The sequence below is a fragment of the Rhamphochromis longiceps genome, linkage group LG22 (assembly GCF_057381845.1).
Source record: "Rhamphochromis longiceps isolate RC_006_pf linkage group LG22, R_longiceps_female_GT1.1, whole genome shotgun sequence".
Taxonomy (NCBI): Eukaryota; Metazoa; Chordata; class Actinopteri; order Cichliformes; family Cichlidae; genus Rhamphochromis; species Rhamphochromis longiceps.
In genome coordinates this window covers 8328967-8349232 of record NC_140577.1, presented here as the reverse complement: position 1 = coordinate 8349232, position 20266 = coordinate 8328967, and the positions used below count along the sequence as shown (strand labels likewise).

At 41.9% G+C, this 20266-nt stretch overlaps 1 protein-coding gene across 1 annotated transcript in view; it reads left to right on the top strand.

The window, feature by feature from the left end:
• Positions 1 to 20266, top strand: part of nfatc1 (nuclear factor of activated T cells 1) — a 52480-nt gene that overhangs the window by 9510 nt on the left and 22704 nt on the right. Inside the window, exons 4-7 of the mRNA XM_085395920.1 lie at positions 1701 to 1903; positions 3925 to 4097; positions 6292 to 6432; positions 17298 to 17353. Of these exons, the coding sequence (XP_085252046.1) occupies positions 1701 to 1903; positions 3925 to 4097; positions 6292 to 6432; positions 17298 to 17353 (573 nt within the window). The remainder of the gene's footprint in view (positions 1 to 1700; positions 1904 to 3924; positions 4098 to 6291; positions 6433 to 17297; positions 17354 to 20266) is intronic.

Sequence of the window (20266 nt, the reverse complement as noted above, 5' to 3'; positions counted from 1 at the left end):
GTTTGGAAGCAAAGAAACCAAAAACAGCTGAAAGCAGTCAGATGATATTATCAAGTTTGATTATTTCTATTTGTCTAGACTTTGTTGCTGATAATAATTCAAAGCAGATAATCAGTAATCTGTAAGTAATTACAGTTTGAGAGTAACTAACCTCGCGAGCAGACTACCTCACTTCATCACACTCCTTCCTGCTGCCTGAATAAACAGCATTGCTAGGCAGCAACCCATTTCCTTACACAAATATACGGGGCTTTCGCAGGCTCTTAACCCTGACAGGGATCCTCCTCCAAATCACATGTTATGCCTCCCCAGTCTGAGGCTTTCACTCTCATTGTGGGCGCTGCTCGCCTCGAGTGCTCCCCTTATGTAAGTGAAAAGTGCGGTCTTCATTTCAACATTTCCACACTGATTGTTTCAGCCGACACTCTTTTCCAAAGTGCCTTATAATTAGTCGGGGTTGAGTGTCGGCCTCTATTACGCTTTGACGGGTTTGTGGATGACGATGTGCGTATAGTGCTCGTTTTATAACACTTTGCTTGCAGACTCAGACCAGTTTGACTCTTAGAAGCTCTTAATCAGTCAAGATAAAGTGCTGTTCTGCGTGATAGCATGCAATGCAATGCAACTACTTAGTTAAACTGTATTTTTGAATACATTTGAATACTAATAGCCTATAGAGAGAGGAAAAAAACGTCCCAATACTTGACCCTGAATGGCCGACACTAATTCAAACCTGATTACTGGAGGCATTTCAAGTGAAGCAGAATTGCTTAATGTAATTTAAAAGATGGAAAAACTTTAAGACTGTTTAGCCAAACAGGAGCAAGTCCAGCTGGGATGTTTTGGTTAAAGATGGAGGAAATTTAAGAGCCTAAAAAATTACAGATTGGAAAAAAAGAGCACTTAAAAAAAAAAAAGAAAGTTCATTTTTATATTAATCCACATGTTGATGTTTGCTGAAACATATTAATCATGGTTTAAAAATAAAAAAAATGTTGCTTTTCTCTGTTTAGTTTCCTCAGTTTAAATTGACAGTGGTGTAAAATGTCGAGCCTCACTCATATTTACTTAGATGTAAACATAAAACTAATGTTAAATATTCTGCTGTAATTCTTCTGCTGCATTGTATGGATAACATACATAACTCTCTGACAGAGTGTCAATAGTAGCCGCTGTTCTCAAATTTCAGCACTGCACTCCCAGACTGCACTCTGCAGTCTGGGAGGTTGAGGTCATCCTGGCAGGAGGCCTCTTGTCAGGCAACACCTATGAAGGTCTGGGATTACTTTAGATGCTCTGGGACGAGCCCACCAACTGTAGCAAGCAGTTAACTTGACCCTGATTGTCCCTGTTTGGGTCTAAACGGCTCGACCTTGACTTTTCCAAAACACTGCCTCAGTCATGTCACAAGGCAAGCATGGTGCTCACAAATCACAAAGCTGCAGACTGTAGGTGTATTTTACCGCTCTTTGGCCCCATGAGATTGAGCCACTGTTGGATCAACATCTTGGCAGACCTGACATGAACTCGTAGAGGAAGTGGGCACAGGCTGTTGGTAGTAAATTAAAGATGAAAAGGGTGATGATTACACGGTCCTAAAAGGCTACTTTGTTGGAAAGCCTGACCTCTGAAAGACCTGCGTTACGTTCTGACAGTTTGTAAGCTTGACCGCACATGTCCGTCGTTTCTTTGTCTCTTAGCTTCACGGGTACATGGAGAGCGAACCCCTGACTTTGCAGCTGTTCATCGGCACAGCTGATGACAGGCTGCTGAGGCCACACGCCTTCTACCAGGTCCACCGGATCACAGGCAAGACGGTGTCCACCCCGAGCCACGAGGCCATGCATAACAACACCAAGGTTCTGGAGATCCCACTGCTACCAGAGAACAACATGCGGGCCATGTGAGTATCGCCAGACTAAAAAAACAGCTCAAGACTTGACTTGGACATCCAGTCTCAAATTGTTTAAGAACTGGCGTGCACTGGAATGAAGCACTGGTTTTAAACTGGGATGAATCTGATTGCCAGTGAAACCTTTTAAAGAGTAATTTGAGACAATGGCAATGCCAGTCTCAAGTCATTAACCAAGAAAGCACATTTTGTACAAGCCCATGTCACGTTCGGTCACTGACAGGAAATCCAAGTGAAATCTGCTGTCCCTTGAGAAATTTCCTTCAAGTCCATCAAGAAAAGTCATGCCATGCATTGAGTCAGCTGAAACAAGTCCAAGTCAAATCTTTTAATTGTCCACGAGCAAGCTGCAAGTTAAGAGTGGACAATTTCGTCAATGTTCCCTCAAAGCTCTCGCAATCAAGTCCTTTGACTTGTTTGATTTTGCTTTCAAGTCAACATTCGACTTGAATATTTTAACATTTAAATCTTAAATGAATGACCTAGATTTCACAGCAAGTACACAACGAGTCCAAAAGACTTGAAATAATAATTCTTGCTATGATGGAGTTTAGTGCAGCCAGTAAACACCAGCTGCTGTGGTAGCTGTAAAAATGTATCTTCACTGTTATCATATTAAAGGGATACTAAAATCAAGGGAATTTATTTCAACAGAGGCATCAGTCTGATCTGGTGAGAGGGGAATTTCACTCCTCTCGAGCTTCTAAAGCCTCATCAAAGCATGTTAGATTGCTGCTTTTGATTTATCTGTGCATGTCTTTGAGCTTGCATGTCTCCTTTAGGGCTTTAGTTTTGCTCTTGAAGTGTTACTCTCCGCACACAGATGGGTGGCTTTTCCCATTTTATGAGCTTCAGAGATCAGATTACTGGGAAGTCTTCGGGCTGCTAACAGGGGACCCGGGGTCTCTGTCTGTGCTGCAGGTAGTAACATCCTGCTACCATCAGCACTTCCCCTGCTTTTTAATGGATGTAACACATAAGCTCCACTTATACAACGACTTCACCTCGGGGTTTCTTCACAGTACTGACAGAGTACACGAAGGGTTTTGTGGTGGATTTGACATGTGCTCCAGTCCAGTGTGACGTATATATGTTTCATAATGCGGTATAGGATACAGGCGTTATTATATCCCTGGAATAGTTAATCATGATGATTTAGGAGGAAAAGTTTTAAATTAAATTGTTAAGCAACACCAACGCAGATTTGTTTTTTGCGGCTAATGAAGCCACAAGAGTCGAGTTGGTATGAATTCAATTAACTCTTCATAAATTAGTGCCTTAAAAGAAATAAAAGTGTCTTTTTTTTGTCCTCGTCTTCTAAAAAAAATGAAAAAACCCCAAAACTCACTGACGAGATCCCTCAGTATGTGATTTTTTGCAGTCAGTCTGTTTGTGTAGGCAGAGAGCAGAACAGCTGGGGTCCTTAGCATCAACACCTGATTACTTCACCAGTAAAGCAGACCCTGGTGTCTGCCCAGAAGAATGTAAGGGAGTGTCCGAGTGTGTGTAAAAGTTGACATTAAGTAGGCTTTGAGGAATGCAGCATCAAGTAGCAGAGCGATGGAAAAGCCAGAAACCGTTTGGAAAGGCCTGAGGTACTGAAGTATGAAAAAGTTAGAGGAGTTCAGTGAAGAAGGGGCTTATTAAGTGTCCGATTAAGACTTTGACTCCTCAAAATACATCTTATAGCCAATTCCTGGTGGTGAGATTTGTGCAGGGGCAACAATATTTAAGGAGCCGGCTCATGTGAATCAAACAGATTCATGAAAAATTGAATGCTTCCAGGCGTTTTTTTCTTTAGAGCTTCAGTTTTACCCCAGAGCAGGTCCACTGAGGCGTAAAAGCTCTGCTGGGAGTGGGGATGTTAATCTTCTGTTGACAGCCTTCTTCGGGGCTACAGTGATGAAGTCCAGAGTGAAAGTCTTTGCTACATAAATCCTGATTAAGTGTGAGATTATATATGTCATAAACGGACCCAGCAGACTCTTTGTCTTGTGTCTTTGCAAACACAGAATCGACTGCGCGGGAATCTTGAAGCTGCGTAACTCGGACATAGAGCTGAGGAAGGGGGAGACCGACATCGGACGCAAGAACACGCGTGTGCGGATGGTGTTCAGGGTTCACATCAACCAAGCCACGGGGAGAACGGTGTCTTTGCAGGTGGCATCAAACCCCATCGAGTGCTGTAAGTACATCCACTCATATTTGTCCTGCTTTGAAAATGCCAAACTTGAACTCATCAGCCTTCTACAGTCGTTTAAAGGGCTCCATTAGCGTGCACACGGGTAGAAGCGTAAGATGGTGTCACTGATCCCAGCAGGGAAACTCATTCTGTGCATTTAACAGACTCTAAGTATTACAAGCAATGAGCATCCACCATGATGCATCATTTCCAGTTGTAATTTTCTAAAAAGTCATTTTGTTAATACCGGTTCATTTGAAGACTTTATTCCAACTGAGCACCGAATTCTAACAAAATAAAGTAAATAAAGAAAATAGACTACAGTCTCCAGAGATTTCCTTCTAACTGTGACTGGCTGCTGGCTCACAGGTATGGTGTAAGAATCTCCTCACATACCTGCAGTGCAACAAGACATCTAAACAAGCTTGTCCTTCAAAATAAAAGCACTACAAGTAGAATTATGATTTAAAAGATGCAAAATCAGTGATTTTTTTTTAATTTCTTGAAAAATTATCTGGATTATGTGATAAATATAGCGTTAACAATTAGACCAGTTATTTGTTTAAGTTCCTTTGATAGGCAAATTCACCTAACAAGTTTGTGATGGCAGGAGAAATCATAGGGAACTCATACAGCCTAGCACCCTTTTACCACAAGGCGCAGTGCTGACCACTGAGCCTTGTGCTGCCTAAATGGCTGTCACACCCCTCTAAAGGGTCAGAAGTATCCACTATATTTAACTTAATCAGTGTGAGACAACTCTTCCGTGTGAATGGGTGCTTTGTACCAGACGAATATCTCAACATTTATTGGATAGACAGACACTCACACAGCTGCTGATGGGGATGCAGACAGGCTTGTTTTTGTGAAATACTGTATCGTGTTCCAGTTTTAGACTTTTAATAATTCCTCAAATCAAATGGAGTGAGATTAGAAAGACAACAAAAGTCCATGTGACTGGTGGTTGTAAGTGGATGCCGCTCGATTCAAAAAGATCACAAGACCGAAGGACTGGGCAGTAGATTAATCAGAAACGATGAGAACTGATTAATCCTTAATTGATTAACCAAATTGACGTAAGCTTCTCAAATCTGAAAATGTCCGTTTTTTCTTTGCAAATCAAATTTCGTTATCCGTTTCTCGACCAGATCAGAGAATATTAATGAGCAATGTTGGACTGAGTCAAAATTATGAAAGAAGAGAAAAGCTGTAGATTCCCTGATAAAGATAAAAGGAAAAGATGCAGCCATGTAACGAGAGCCACTGAATGCGGTTCATGTGATAGTGAACTACACTTTAATGTAATAGTATTAACCCTGTAAAAGCTTTTTAAGCCTGGCTCGATAAACCCCATTGACTGCACTGCACTGGAGTTGACCTTTCACTGGACCGGGCTAAATTCAGGCAGATCAGCCACTTCATGTGGTTCTGGCACCAAGGGCTGCCACACAGATTAAGTCTTATGAGGTAAATGAAAGACAGTAGTTAAACCATGAGCTCAACCCCTTGAAATAGACCATTGTTAGTTTTTGAATGACTGCCACAAAGCAATTGTTTTTGACCAAAATTCGCCTGGTGTGTGAGCGAGGCTGAAAATGACACACAGGCGAAGAGCAGCAGAGAGATGTGGGAGAGATTGATTGTTTCCAAAGACAGGGAATTAGAGTTTTATCAAAATCAGAAAACAGCAGCATCAAATTACAAAAAGATGATTCTCATGTGAGGCGAATATTCAGCCTCTGTTTATTTATCCAGGTCAATCAGAATGAAATTACATGGGCTAAACTTGGCTAAGACATCAGCTTTACATCTAGCTGAAGACAGAACAAGGTTTGCGAGTATTTTGTGGCGTGTGATAGAACGTTTTGGAGGGGGGAGAAAAAAATGAAGGCAAACAAGGAATGAGAAAGACAGGCCAAAAGTTAAGAGTGAGGCATAAGGAGGATCAGGAGAGGAAATATTTGAGAGGAAACATCCTCTATAATTTAAGGGAAACACAAATAAACACAACATGAAGCCTCTCTATGCTTACTGCCAAACAGGGATCTTAATTTTAACATGGAGAAGTTGAGGTTTACAGCTCTGTGAAAGCTGTCTAGGTAGTGATTCAGCCTCGGTCTGGATGCTCAGGTCTGCATGGGGAGTGGGTGTGTATTAGCTGAGCGATGAGGCCCGGTTTGTTTTTTCCCTCCCACAGCTCAGAGATCAGCCCAAGAGCTGCCGCTGGTGGATAAGCAGAGCCTGGAGACGTGTCCCGCCCCTGGAGGGGAGAGGATGCTCCTCGATGGACACAACTTCCAGCACGACTCCAAGGTGGTGTTCGTGGAAAAGGCTCAAGGTAAAGCCGGAGGAGATTTGGGAGTTTGCGCTGTTTCATCTCAGTGCAGCAGTGTGTGTATGTGTGCCCGTGTGTGTGTGAGTGTGTGTCTCCCTTTCTCTGCTGTTGGAGAAACCCCAGGACTGCTCCTCCCCTCCCAGCTCCTCTCCTCCCCCCGCCGTCAAAATATCCTCCATTCTGCCAGAGTGCCACATGTGGTGCACATTAATGCGCTGTATTTTTAACCCAGCAGATTTACTTTTGCAGAAGTTTCCATTGCCTGTTCAGCAGAGGAATGGATCACAAATGCAGCATGTGTTGCGTATGTGTGTGCGTGCGCATGTAGGTGGGTGGCTGTGCACGTGGTGTGGACACTTTTGTGTGTGTGTGTGTGTGTGTGTGTGTGTGTGTGTGTGCGCCTTGCATCAGTATTTGTTTCTCTTTTTCTTACGTTAAGCCGTTTTGGTTAGGAGGGAGCGGGGACTGCTCCCAGATGTTGATACGACAACGTTTACAAACAGCAATTTCCTTGATTAGCTTTAGCAAAGCAACGTGAGGTACAGTTTGGGCCAAGGCTGAGCAATGTAAACACGTGTGATCCTATCACGACGGTGACTCATTCAAAAAAAAGAAAAAGAAAGGAAGCCTTTTCATTGTTCCACCTGTGGAAGAAGGAATTCAAGGCTGCACGGGCACACAGGCAGCCCGCCTCCAGCACTGTACGATGGAGTAGTGAGATTGTTTATTAACACTCGGAAGAAGAATCTTTTTCCTCTCTGCGCAAACTCTTTGTTTAACTCTGATCTCATGAGGTGAAAAGGGCAGATCAGAGGCAGAACTAATGTCATGTGATGAATTAGAGCTGACACCAGAACCACTTTTTGGAGCACGACATGAAACTCTGGGTTGAACAGAAATGAAAAATATGCAATATCCACTTTGTAATAAACTGATGTTAGCCTTGGAGTCTCATAGGAATTGTCCTGACACCTATACTTTTCATGTTATACACGCTTCCTCCATATAGTGTAGTTAAAAACAACAGTGGATGCATTTTCATTGTTATGCAGATGATACCGATCTATATTTATTAATGAGACCTGATAACAAAAATTAGTTTGTGCATGTCTTGAAGACATAAAGGTTTGTAATAACCCCAAACAACCTCATAAAAATTGTGTCCTACTGTTGTAAAGAACCTAGGACTCATTTTTCACCAGGATATATGTTTCTATGCAGACATTAAACTAATATTTAGGACAGCTTTACTAAAACAGAAACATCCTCTGCCATCCTGTCATGCTGAAAAAAAAATGGTGCATTTTTCTATCCCTAGACTGAACTATTGTAATTCATTATTATCAGGCTAACATAAAATTTCCCCGAAAAGCCTTCAGTTGATTAAAACCCTGCAGTTAGGGTACTAAGAGGATAAAGTTCATGTTTCTCATATTAGCTTCTCTTCACTGGCTCATTGTTAAAACCAGAACTGAATTTACGTGCAGTTGTCACACAGTGTGTTGCTAGCTAAAGGTCCAGCTCCTGTATTTCACAGGGAGAGAAGGGAAAGAGAGCAAACTTCACTCAGAGATGGAGAAAGATAAGAAAGACAGGAAGAAGAGCGCTTGATAAACTTGAAATTTAAAGTTTACATTAAGTCCTCCTGTTTTTAAATCTGATATTGACTCTGTACATTACGTATTTTTCATTTGTGAAACATGCTGCAAAACAAACCGGGGACTGTAAATTTGACTTGAATTTAATAGAAAGGTCCATTCTGTTTTTTAAATTTAGCATTAAAGTGATGCATAAAGTGAGTATAGCATTACTTACTCACTTAAGGCAGGTTACAAAACAAGGCTTTGCCTGCAGTCCTGGAGTATGAGCTGATAACAGCTGATCTCAGTGCTAGCCCACAGCAGAGCTATCAGTTGACAGTCTTTGAACATTTTGTAGGCACATTTTCTTTAAGCTGATTTACCCTGCTTCTAGTTGATTCTGCCTCTGCAAGCTGCTTCACAACCCACCTCTTCGTTTCAGTGCTGTGCCTGACTGAATGAGCGTCATCCTTGTTATCGCTGATGTCTGTTCTGTTGTGTACCGAGCTTTCACCCCTGCCTTATGCTTTCCATATATTCACATGGAAAAGATGGATGTCCCCAAATACAATAATACCACAATAATGTAGATGGAAATCTTCCTTTGTGTAAAGTGATACTGGCTGAATTTTAATCTAACAAACTTTCTTCCTTTATCTCACATTTCAAATGTATAGCCATAGTGTATTAAATTATTTAAAAAATATATAGCTTGTTGAATATTTAGATAAACCACATTGCAGGTAGATATGAAATGTGGTTGAAAGCTTCAGACACAAGTGTGAAAGTGCTGTCAAACTACTGTCTACTACCAAACCTTTTCATCAATACCAATTATCTTTATAAATGTAACCTTTTTAGCTCTGCCTCCTGGCGTTTCATCCAATCAGTGTGTCCTGCTTGGCAAACCACATATTTTTGATCCTAAATTGAGCAAAGCATTAGTTCGAACAAGCCGTGAAATCTGCCTCAGCTGTAAACTCGCCAGATGAGCTGCTCTCAGAGCCGCTCCACAGTAGCTGATCGTCCAGTTGATATTGAACTGATATTTAAGATAAGCTTCAGAGTGGACTATTTTATCTGCTTTAACCTGCCGTCAGTTGCTGGACATCTATAAGCAACTTGGCAACCCATCCCCAGCCCAGCTCTTCCTTTCCATGCTGTCTCTGACTCATTAAATGCATGTGTCATCTCTGATGCTTGCTCTGCTTTGAATGGCTGGTTTGCTGCTGTTTCTGCTGCCTCCTGTTTTCCATGTATGAAAGAGCAGGAAGATGCAGTGACCACGCCTTATGCTTTCCACGTATCCTCTCGAAAGGGTGGAGAGGTTCCAGAACAGAACCATGTTGCTGAATATAAATTAATAACAATTTGGCTGAAGCAGATCTGACTGAATTGTGTGTTTCTGTTTGACCCAAACTCTGAGCTCATTGTAAATACATTCATCTGGTTCATTTACAAAGGAAACAAAACAGAAACGTCCAACATGTTTGGGTCTTTAGCTGCTCTGGTTCTCCTTGAGCTTTGAATCTAGCCGTCTTTAGGCCCTCGTGGACTGATGCTTATGGGTGTGCTCCCTTGTTTTTGATGAGGGTTTCCCTGCGTCTGGCACCAGCATCAGATTCCTGGGCAATCCTACCATGGAAACACCCTTGAGCCAGGCTTCCACAACACTGCCCCCCCTCCACTTCCCTCCATCCGTCCACCTCTTTATCCAAGCTGCTTCTTTGCCACCAGCTCTCAGTTCATTAACTCTATGAGCTGCGATCTCCCTGTGGATCAAACTGGTTCTTCTTTACAGCTGCTCCCTGTATAAACACACAGATAAATAGAAACAGTAGACTAGTAGAGACATCATTACTCTCTGGGGTGAAACGGCATCACTGATATAATAAGATACTAACTAATAAGGCCAAGGACTAAAGGCTCAAATCTGCATATTTAAAAAAAATATACAACTCATCTCTGTTTTGAAATCTTCATGTAGAACATGTACGCTCTGGAAAAGTTATAGACTTTTATTGTTTTTTTACTCGTGCCAAAGCGGAGCTCTGAGAAACCATTTAACAATCAAACTCATAAATCCGGAGTGGTGGATTTTGTTGCCATAAAGGGCTTAAGCATTTATTTTTACCGATGGACAATTTTCCTGCAAATCTTCCAATAAAGCGCTCTCACAAAGCTGCGGTAACAGAACATGCGGACGCTGACAGATGCAAATATTCCTGAGAGTTGTGTTTTTGCATCCGTCCTGTACTTGCAAGTGAATACGTCTGTGTGTGTGTGTGTGTGTTTTAGTCAGAGTTTCCCCTGCAATTATAGCCGGGATGAGTGACCCTGCCTTGAGATGCCAACTTGCTAAAAAAAAATCAATTTGTTTTGGTTTTTGTTTTAATGTCCGATGGATTTTTTTCCCCTCTTGCGGTAAATAATGAAAACCTTCTGGAGTGCGAACGTGACAAGAGAGGGTGACCTTGAGACCTCGTGTTTTTTGTGCATGTGCAGTTTCATGTTTTTGAGTTTGTTTTTGTTGCTGCCCGTGACTCACGAAGGAAATCCCTGTTTTCCCATAGAGACCTGCACACTCTGTCACCTGCTCTTTAACACACAGTCTGAAAACACAAACTGGCTTTGCTTTATCTTGCCTGCATGTCCCGCCTTTAGCAGAAATGGCCAAGATAACATCGGTTCAGCTGCCACTCGTGACTACAGCCAATCAGTCATAAGAGATTACTGTATGGCTTTGGTGCTGCAGACATCAGCCTGTAATCTAAACCTAACTCGATCTCACCTTGCTTTCATTTGCAAAATTACTGCCCAGGAGATGCTTTCTGTGATAAGTCGCAGCCACTCCATGTGGGAAATTAGGCCCTGCTGTCCTCTAGTCACCTCTTTGTGTTGATTAGTACTGGAAGACTTCATTTGTTGTCAGCAGGAGTATAAACTGTACCTTGGTTATTTAAAAAATAGATATGCACCGATAAAAGTAGACACATTATGTTCCGTTTATGCTGTTGTAGTGTGGATGCTTATGTTAAACGTGGGCAAACGTAGACATATTGGAGTCAGCGTATGTACTAATAATCCCTGTGAAACAAGGCTTTGGGTTTCAGGCCGCTCTAAAAGCTTAGGCTCAGACAGATTTTTCTACTCTTGGCTCTGGATGATGTCAAAGAGAGCGGATATCTCTAATGTGGTTTTGTCAGAAGCTCCACCCGCCTGTGCTCAAAACTTCTGTTTATGAAGGGCTGCTAATCAGAAGACTGGATACCCTTAAAAAGAAAGCTATCTTTAAGGGCGATGATCTGAGGCTCTGCGCCGAAGCCCAGCTAAAGATAAACAAGGATTATTCCGAGCTGCGACTCAAAGAAAATGGAGCTAGAAGTGAGCATCGCAGGTCCAATATAAGGTTACAAAATGTGACAAGTTTGTTGTTAAGTTATAAGATGTTTCATAACCTTACCTCATAACCTCATAACCAGCCAGGATCTTTCTCTCTCTCTCTTAAACCTTCATGTTTAATCCCAACCAGTCATTGGAGATACGCCCTCGATGAGCTTGCTGAACATTTCTTCCTCTTAACCCTTTATTGGCCAAGGGACCATATGTGCTACCCTATTGCATCTGAACAATGAAAAAGAAAATAGAAAAAAGTTATTAAAGTTAAACATAAGTTCTCCAATAGCATGCTAGGGTTGAGTATTTGAATTTGAATGAGAACTGCTGTTGCTTGGGATCCAGCGATGTGGAGAGTTACGCCCCTTTATGACCAAGTTCTAAGTTTTGTTGTAGTCTTGTTTTTGTTGTTGCTGTTTTTGTTTTGGTTTAAGAAGCTGGTTTGATTTCATTCTCCCAACTGTTTTTTTTAATCTGTTTTAATCATGCTTGGACTATATGACTAACATGATAAACAAACCTCTCAGACCCACTTACTAGTTTCCAGCTGCATCACATGGTCCTCATTTAGTAAATGGTGTTGACTAATGAAGCTAAAAAAGGATCTTCTTGGGGTTTTTTCTGTCTACAGTATTAAATTTTAGCGAGGCCTGCTGCGTCACCTGGATGCTGACATTTCCCCCCCAAATTTGATGATAACTGTATAGTTCAGAAAGCGTCCATTTGAAACGATAACAACTGGACTGTTTCACAACTACAGTTATCTGAAAATAATGCACACCGTTGATTACTTTCACCGGGTCCCTCCTTTTATTTGCTGGAGTATTTTTAATCAAGTGTGGTTCTGCACAGTGTTTCCCTTCAATGATTGATAATAGCGAGAGATCCTGGAGGAAATCCTTTCAGAGGAAAAACCCCAAATGAAAAGAGCACTTTCACATCTGGCCTGGTATTCTGGAGAGCTGCCTGGTCGGCTGCAATCAGCATCGCTGCGAATAACAATTTCCCTGATCCATCAAACCTACAGCTATGTTTTCCTTGAACCATCTTCCTCACCCGTCGCTCTTTCTGTGAGCCGACGAGTTGGAGCTCCGAGCAGGTAGAAAAGCCGAGCTTTCCTCGTCTGACGGGAACACCCAAACAATTTTGTCTAATCGTTCTTGGTCAGAGCAGCAAGTAAGACGAGCTGAAAATTGAACTTGACCGCGCTGCGTTGCTGTGAGATGGTTTCTAAAATTACCGGTAGAAAACTGCAGACAGCCCTCCTTCTTTAAACTAATGAGAGCTGTGAGCGAGATGACAGTAGCGTAATGACAGTAATGTACCTTGGGGTGAATGAGTTTGTTTTAACTTGCACGCTCTGTTAGCTGTGCTATCTTTTGAGCAGTGGTTTGGTTTGGAGGGAGGGTTCCTTTGCTTTGGTGGTGCGCATGGTCGGCGCACTTCACTTTCATTAGATTAACAGAACAATGGCTGTTCAGCGGTTTGGCTGCTTCGGACACTTTTGAGAACAATGGCTATTTTTCATAAACAAATCAATTACAGTCACATAAACAGATGAGATGATGTTTTCATAAATTATAGGGTATGATTTCTTAAAAAAGAAAGAAAAAGACAGCTTTTTTTGAGAAACTCCAGAGATTGATTTCTCTATGAAACGGGTGACGTTGTGTAGTGGCAGGCGCTGCTGTAGCTTTAAGTGGTGTTCTTGAGGGCTGGATGTCAGTATCTGCTGCCATTTATCAGATTTGAGCTGGCCTCAGTTTGCAAGCAGCTTCCAAAATCCAAATGTTTTCAGGGTGGTAAGGAAGAGGTCTCAGTCGTCAGTCAGAGGACAAGGGAACTCTTTCAGTGTGCCACATGGACTTGGGTAGAGCATATGTTTATATTTACTGTACGTTATGAGGGCTTGGGCACATGCCACCCCGCTGTTTCACTCTGGGCACCAGAGTTTTACTCCACCCAGCCTCAATTAAGACACACAAGGAGCTGTTTGAATCTCTTTCTAAACACAACATGACAAATAACTGTATTGTATATTGTTTGATCCCCCTCGGCTGCCATGACTCTTTGCAGCACACCACCGCTGTGTCATTGACTGCTCTGTGTTATGTCTGCTCTGAGAAAGTAATGATTTGTGTAGACCGTTGCTAACAAAATGTGAATTGTACGACTTCTGAGAGGCTGGGACGGTGCCAAGGCCGGTGGAGCTTGGGCGTTGTGAGAGCTGGGGAGGGGTGCTGGGTTTATATGGTCGAGGTGGTTTTAGGCTGAGTTGTTTAACTTAGATAATATTGGATATCATCCAGCACAGTGGGCCAGAGAGTTAGAAACCAAATTGTGCTCGCTGAAATTTGGTGGGAGGGGAGCTGGAGAGAAACTGCTGGCGAAGTTTTTCATTGGATCGGTGCAGGCTTTGCGCAGATGTTGCCCTATAACTCTAGAACATTCTGTGGTTATCAATTACATTCTGTGGTTATCTATTATCCGGTACAGTCTTTTCAAACAAAGGCATCCCACGCATTCAACTTTTCAAAGCTCTTTCTCTCTCTTTTTTTTTTTTTTTAGCTCTTGAGAAGTTTCCTGGCAGTAGGTAGCTGGGCACCGAGAACAAATTGCTCAATTCAAATTTTCTATCTCTGTGATGATGTGAAAAATGATGTGCGTGAGTCAGAGAGAGCGAAGGCAAAAGCAGACGGGGAGAAACAGACAGAGACGTTGAGGGAGATCTAAAAAACATGTTCATCTCCTGTGGATTGACAATGACTGGAAAGGCTTCCCTTCTGGAGAGCTTCCCGAAGTGAGGAGACAGAGTGGGGTTGAGAAAACAGACAAACGCGCAGATTTTAGTGTTAGTCACGTTAACTATTTTTAAAGTTTGTCAGCGCTGCTTACGTAAAGATATTCTTTTCACTGAGAACTTCCTGTATGACGAGCTGTTTTTCTTCTCTTTTCTGTTTATAGGGAGGTTTCTTTGCCATATTGTTTATAAATCTTATGTTTGAATCATAATACCACACACCAGTCTGTGTGTGTGTGTGTGTGTGTGTGCACTTCCCATAACTCTACACCTTGCATCTGTACCAGATTATCTTGAAGCTTTCAGAATGCTGTTTACATTTATTAACTCTCAGATTTCATTTTGTTTTTAGAATGAAAGTAGACCATTTATGCTTCCCTTCATTTCTCTCATACCTGTATCTTTACAGTGACGAATGCTCCTACTGAACATATCCAAAGTTGAATAATTAATTAACTATATGTAGAAGCAATCCCCTCGAGGCAAAAGCTAAGGCTTCGTTTCAGACAGTCTTTCTTACTTTTGGATCTTTATGATGTCAGTAGCACACAGCTCGGGCTGTGAGCACAGTGGCCCCACCCACAACTCTTTTGAGGGGCAACCAATCAGAAGAAAGTTATTTTAAAGGTAACAAGTGTTGTTTCAGACAGAGGATGAGCTGAGGGGAGGCCCAGTTGGAGATGATTGATGATTATTTTGAACTGTGAATCATGCAAAGCATCTCTAGTAGAGTCCAAGAAGAGAAATGTGGAGCCAGACATGAACATAATGAGCGTCCACAGAGAGAGTGAAAAATTTAGGTAACGAAAAATTTATTGTCATAAGCTGTCACTTTTTTCTCAGAAGTTTCATACTGTTCCTGTCAGTAAGTTATAAATATTTCACGTAGGAGGTTGTCGTATATTCCCCTTCTGTCTTCCTCTCATACCTTCATGTTTCATCTAGAACGGTCACGAGGATGAAGATTTGAATGATGAAGTAGTTGTTTTTTTTTTCATTTTGTTTTTTGTATAAGTGCTTACTTATACTAATTATTGTATTGTGGGCTTTCTTTCTATGATAATGTAATATTTACACTGGGTTTTTAAAGTACTAAAGAGACCGTGTAGGGAAAATTTACTTGAAATGGAATTAAAATATTTTACCAGTGAAAAAAGACAAACATACAACAAGTAATAGCAAGGTTTTATGATATATGTTGAGTTGCACGCAACAAGGTTGCACGAAGAGACGTATTAAGTGTCATCTGGAAGACAAGTCGAACCTGTTGATGTATCTGCAGCATTCACAGGCTGCGTTGCATTGTTTCCTTTTTTCTTTTCTGGTTTGCAGCTCGTCAGAAATGTTCTTTCCATCCCTTTGAAGTCATTTCAACCACTTACATTTACATGTGTATATTGACTGTAGCATAAACATTATGCATTATTAAGCACTGTGTGGCTAATGGCAGCAGAAACCATGTCAGATGTTTGATATTTAGCAGAAATAATAAGTGATCTTTTAAATGTCTAACAGAGCAGGTTTAAAAAGAAAACTTTGCTCTAATAGCTCAGAATAGCTCAGCCCCAGTTCCACATTCTTACTTACAGCAGGTGCACTGAAAAATTGACTAAATTAGTACAAGCAGAGCCTGTATTGTAAAAACAGTATTTGAGACAGGCTTCTGATTGTTGAAGAGTTTGAAAATATGTCTCCAGAAGTGACAGCTCAGCTCTCAGTTGAGCCCCTCTCAGGTTTCCCTCGAGTTATTACTAAAGTGACAGCACACTCTATCTCAGCCTTTTTTGTTGGTTTTTCTTGGATGATAGTCCGTCTGTTTCATATGAAGGAGTTCTGTGGAAACATTTGGTAACTTTTATTTTGTGTTTAGAGTTAAAGTTGAAATAATGAGCGTAAACTTGACACTCGAAGATTCAAATCGTCTGAGAGGAATTTGTAGCCCTATTACTCATTCGAAACGAATGTTATCGCTTCTTCCTGGAGAGCAGCAACCCTGAAACTCTAATGCTAAGTGTCAGGCATGTGCAGCAGCTATAAGAAAAATGAAAGTGAGATCAAACAGAGCAGAGAGAGGTCTCCGGCTCTCCAGTCAGTGCCAAGCTGCACCTCCTCCATCTGTGCCACCTTACAACTCCCGTCTACTCAAACACCGAGCGTCCCGTCCGTCTCCACTGAGCTGTCTGCTCCATTCAAACGCTCCACTTGTCAAACTGCAGGCATCATGTTGAGCGACACTGAGTCAATTTTCTTCAAAAAAAATTTGGCCATGGCTGACTTTTTCTTTCTTTTAAAGTAAAGTTTTCAATTTCACAGCCCTTTAATGTCAATTTAGAGCCTTGTTAATGAGTCAGGGGTCTAAAGAAATCACAGCGGTTTCCCTCTGTCTAATAAATTGGTTGAAAATTATAGTTTTACTCACACCTCATTGGGCAAAATGACAAATCAAACCCGAGCTTTTTTTAGCAGGCCTGTGTTTCCAGCAGTTCACATGATGCCTCGTTTTATTGCCTGATGGGAAAACCTTTTTTATTGTGGCAGCTAAACAGAAGAAAACGCACATTACCAGAAAAGAAGAGAAAAAAGTACCAGTACCGTTTAACAATCATTATATGGGGATAGCGGAAAGATTCCTATGAGAACAGAAGAAATGAGAGGTTTGAAAGTCGAGGCGAGTTGTCAGTTTCCAGCCGCGCATTAACGAGCCAACCAGCTGCTCGAGCATGTTGGGATTCCACACAGCGATGAAGTCAAGCTTTCTCTCATCCACCAAAGATGTCGCTCATCTCTTTGGTATGACTGCTTTTCTTTTTTTTTTTCAGGATTGCATCAGATTTCTCTCTGTGCGATTTTGCTGTCTCGAAGTCTGTCCCCGGTTTGTTAGACCGAGGATATGAGCTCATGAGCCGTGGGTCAGACAGTGTGACGTTCGTGATATCCTCCGCTCTCCGGAGCTGTTTTATACATCACTGATGTAACCGATAATAATAACAACACTCATTGCATTTCTTCATTTCTGCTGGGAGCCAAGTAGGTGGGTTATTTTCTGAACCGTCGTTGCTAAGTCTTTCTCTCTTTCCTGTCCTTTCTTTTAGACGGTCACCACATCTGGGAGACTGAGGCCAAGGTTGAGAGAGACGCCTCGAAGCCTGTAAGTGATACATGTGACACAGTGATTGTGACAAAGCTGATCTCATTTCAGGATTAAAGCGCTGTGTAAAGAGCAGCTGTTCCCAATCATTTATCTGAACTCGATGCCAAAATGTTTAGTCTTCGCATCTGAAAAACAATCTAACGTCTAAATTAAGAGAGCCGAGAGCGACTGGAGCCCCACTCAGTGTGATGAAGAACAACCTGCCTTAGCAACAACAACGCATTTGTTTTTTTTTTATTGAATCACAAATCTGCTGTAAACTTATACATAATTAGATGGGAAGTTCAAGAAGTCTTTAAAATTTGTAAACTATTCTAGTCATTCATCTACTAGCTTAGCATAAACCTGTAAGGAAAGGCAAAATAACCCAACCCCTTAGCTAATACTACAAAAAGAATGTGTGTTCATTATTCAACTGTTATACTTTTTATATCTGATCTCTTATTTATTTACAAGAAATATTTTACAGGGCTGGAAGAAACTAAGAGGGCACTTACCAAACACTTCCTGTCTCTGTACTGGACACACTTTTGCCTTCACAACTGCCTTAATTCCTCAGTTTTTCATAGCATAGATTCAACAAGGGGCTGAAAACATTCCTCATATATTTTTGGTCCATAATGACACGACAGCATCGCACAGTTCCTGCACATTCACGACATGAATCTGTTGTTCCACCACGTGTCAAGGTTGCTCTATTGGATTGAGATCTGGTGACTGTGGAGGCAATTTGAGTGCAGTAAACTCAATGTCATGTTCAAGACACCAGTTTGAGATTATTTGAGTTTTGTGACATGGTTTGTTTATCCTGCTCAAAGCAGGCATCAGAAGTTGGATACACTGTGGTCGTAAAAAGATTGACAAGGCCACTAACAATGTTCAGGTGTTTATGTGACACTCCTGAAGTGTGTCGAGAAAACATCCCCCACATCATTACACCAGCCTGATGATTGTTACCAGACAGGATGGATCCATGCTTTCATGTTGTGATGAGTCTGTGTGAAGTGCAGCCTTGGCTTCCTATTCTTAGCTGACAGGAGTGGCAGCCGGTGTGGTCTTCTTCTGCTGTAGCCCATCTGCTGCAAGGTTTCACATTCAGAGATGATCTTCTGCTTACTTTGGTTGTAACAAGTGGTTATTTGAGTTACTTTTGCCTTCCTGAGATCTCAAAGCAGTCTGGCAGTTCTCCTCAGACTTCTGGCATTAACCAGAAGGCATTTTTTCACCCAGAGAACTGCTGCTCATCAGATATTGTCTGGTTTTCAAGCCATTCTCTGCACTAGATGCAGTAGATCAGCAGTTTCTCAAATGGCAGCAACAATGATGCGATTGAGAGTCACTTAAATCATCTCAGCAGATCACCTTGACCATGTCTACATGTCTATTTGTGCTGATGGTATGTGATTGGTTGATTACACATTTACATTAACAAGCAACCAAACAGGTGTACCTAATGAAATGCCTAATGAAGTATCAATACCAGCGTTGCCTTTTGTTCTGAATCAGTAAACTGTGACTGTAACAACAGCGCTGATTTCCTCAACCCAGGACAGAAGCTTCAGTGTTGTGTTTGAAATGTGTGGAAAAGGTGTTCAAAAGTTCAGCCCTCCACCTGTGGGGGTTTGAGCCTGGCAGTGTATCCTGTCTTGCGCTCAGACAGCTGAGGGAAAGACAGAGCCAGAGACGTGGTGGGAGTCTGGGAGATAGACGAGGGGATTAGAGCGTGTATAAATGTGAAGCTCTGCACCTGCTCCCAGTGTCTTCCCTCTGCAAAACACAGACACACACTCACTTAGAGTGGCTGCTGGGGCACATCTGTCTGCTTGAATAGACAAAGGGCCTCCCTCTCTCCGTCCCTCCCCACTCAGTCCAGTCTGCTGGATTGGTCCCATTTCAAACACTGATGCTGCTTTGGCCAAGTTTAATCTCAGGCCAAACAACGAATCCAGAATACGTCACCTGAACAGACTGATCTGCCCCAATGAGCGCAGATCTGGGAAGACGAGGGATGATTACGTTTTCTTTTTAAGAATTACTTATAATTAGATACAGATTTCTCATATAAACCTAGATAGATGGTCTTGACGCACTCACTTAGGGAGTCCAAAAATGCTCCTCTATGCTCAATTTGTCACATTTTTTTCCTTCCCACTGTTTGCATGATAGGAACCAGTTTTATTATATTAAACCTCCCAGACCTTGTTTTGAGATTTTCTTTTGCTTTTTGTGTTTGTTTTAACTCAATTTGCAATTTTATGATGTAACACACAAAATGCAGGCATAAAACTTTCAGAAATATTTGAATGACTTCAATTACATGTGACACCAGTGGAATCCTGCAAATACAGCTGCCTAACCGGGACACAGTTTACACAGTCCAAATGAGGAACCCTTTCCTGAAATTTAATTGCTATTTCTCTGAAGGGCCGATGGATTTCAGGGAGTAAGAAAAGTAGAAAAGCCTCATCTGGCTCCACTTAGCTTTACAGTGGTAGTGATTTAATATAACGTGTGTCAGCTCTCACCTGTACATGTCAGGCCCGGCCGTCCTCCGAAGCTCAGTTTTGCAGACGGATGACTTCCTCCCTGACTACTGAGCAGCGCCTCCAACACACTCGGTCATATATATTCCCACACACATGCACAGAAACACACACATGGGGCTCATGTGTCCACAGGCTGAACCCAGGAGTGTGGTCACTTCTGGCCTTCACTCTCAGCAGGAAGCTCTGCTGGGGAAATAAACTATCTGGACACTCCCAGGTTCAATTTATTCACTTTGACTGAGTTATTCATTGTGCAAACAACCAGAGTTCCCTCTAACCTTACTTCATGGCCTCTTTGTGGCTTTCGGATGACAACCAGATTTTTACATTGTATCTGCCGCCCCTTAAATTTAAGCTACAATAT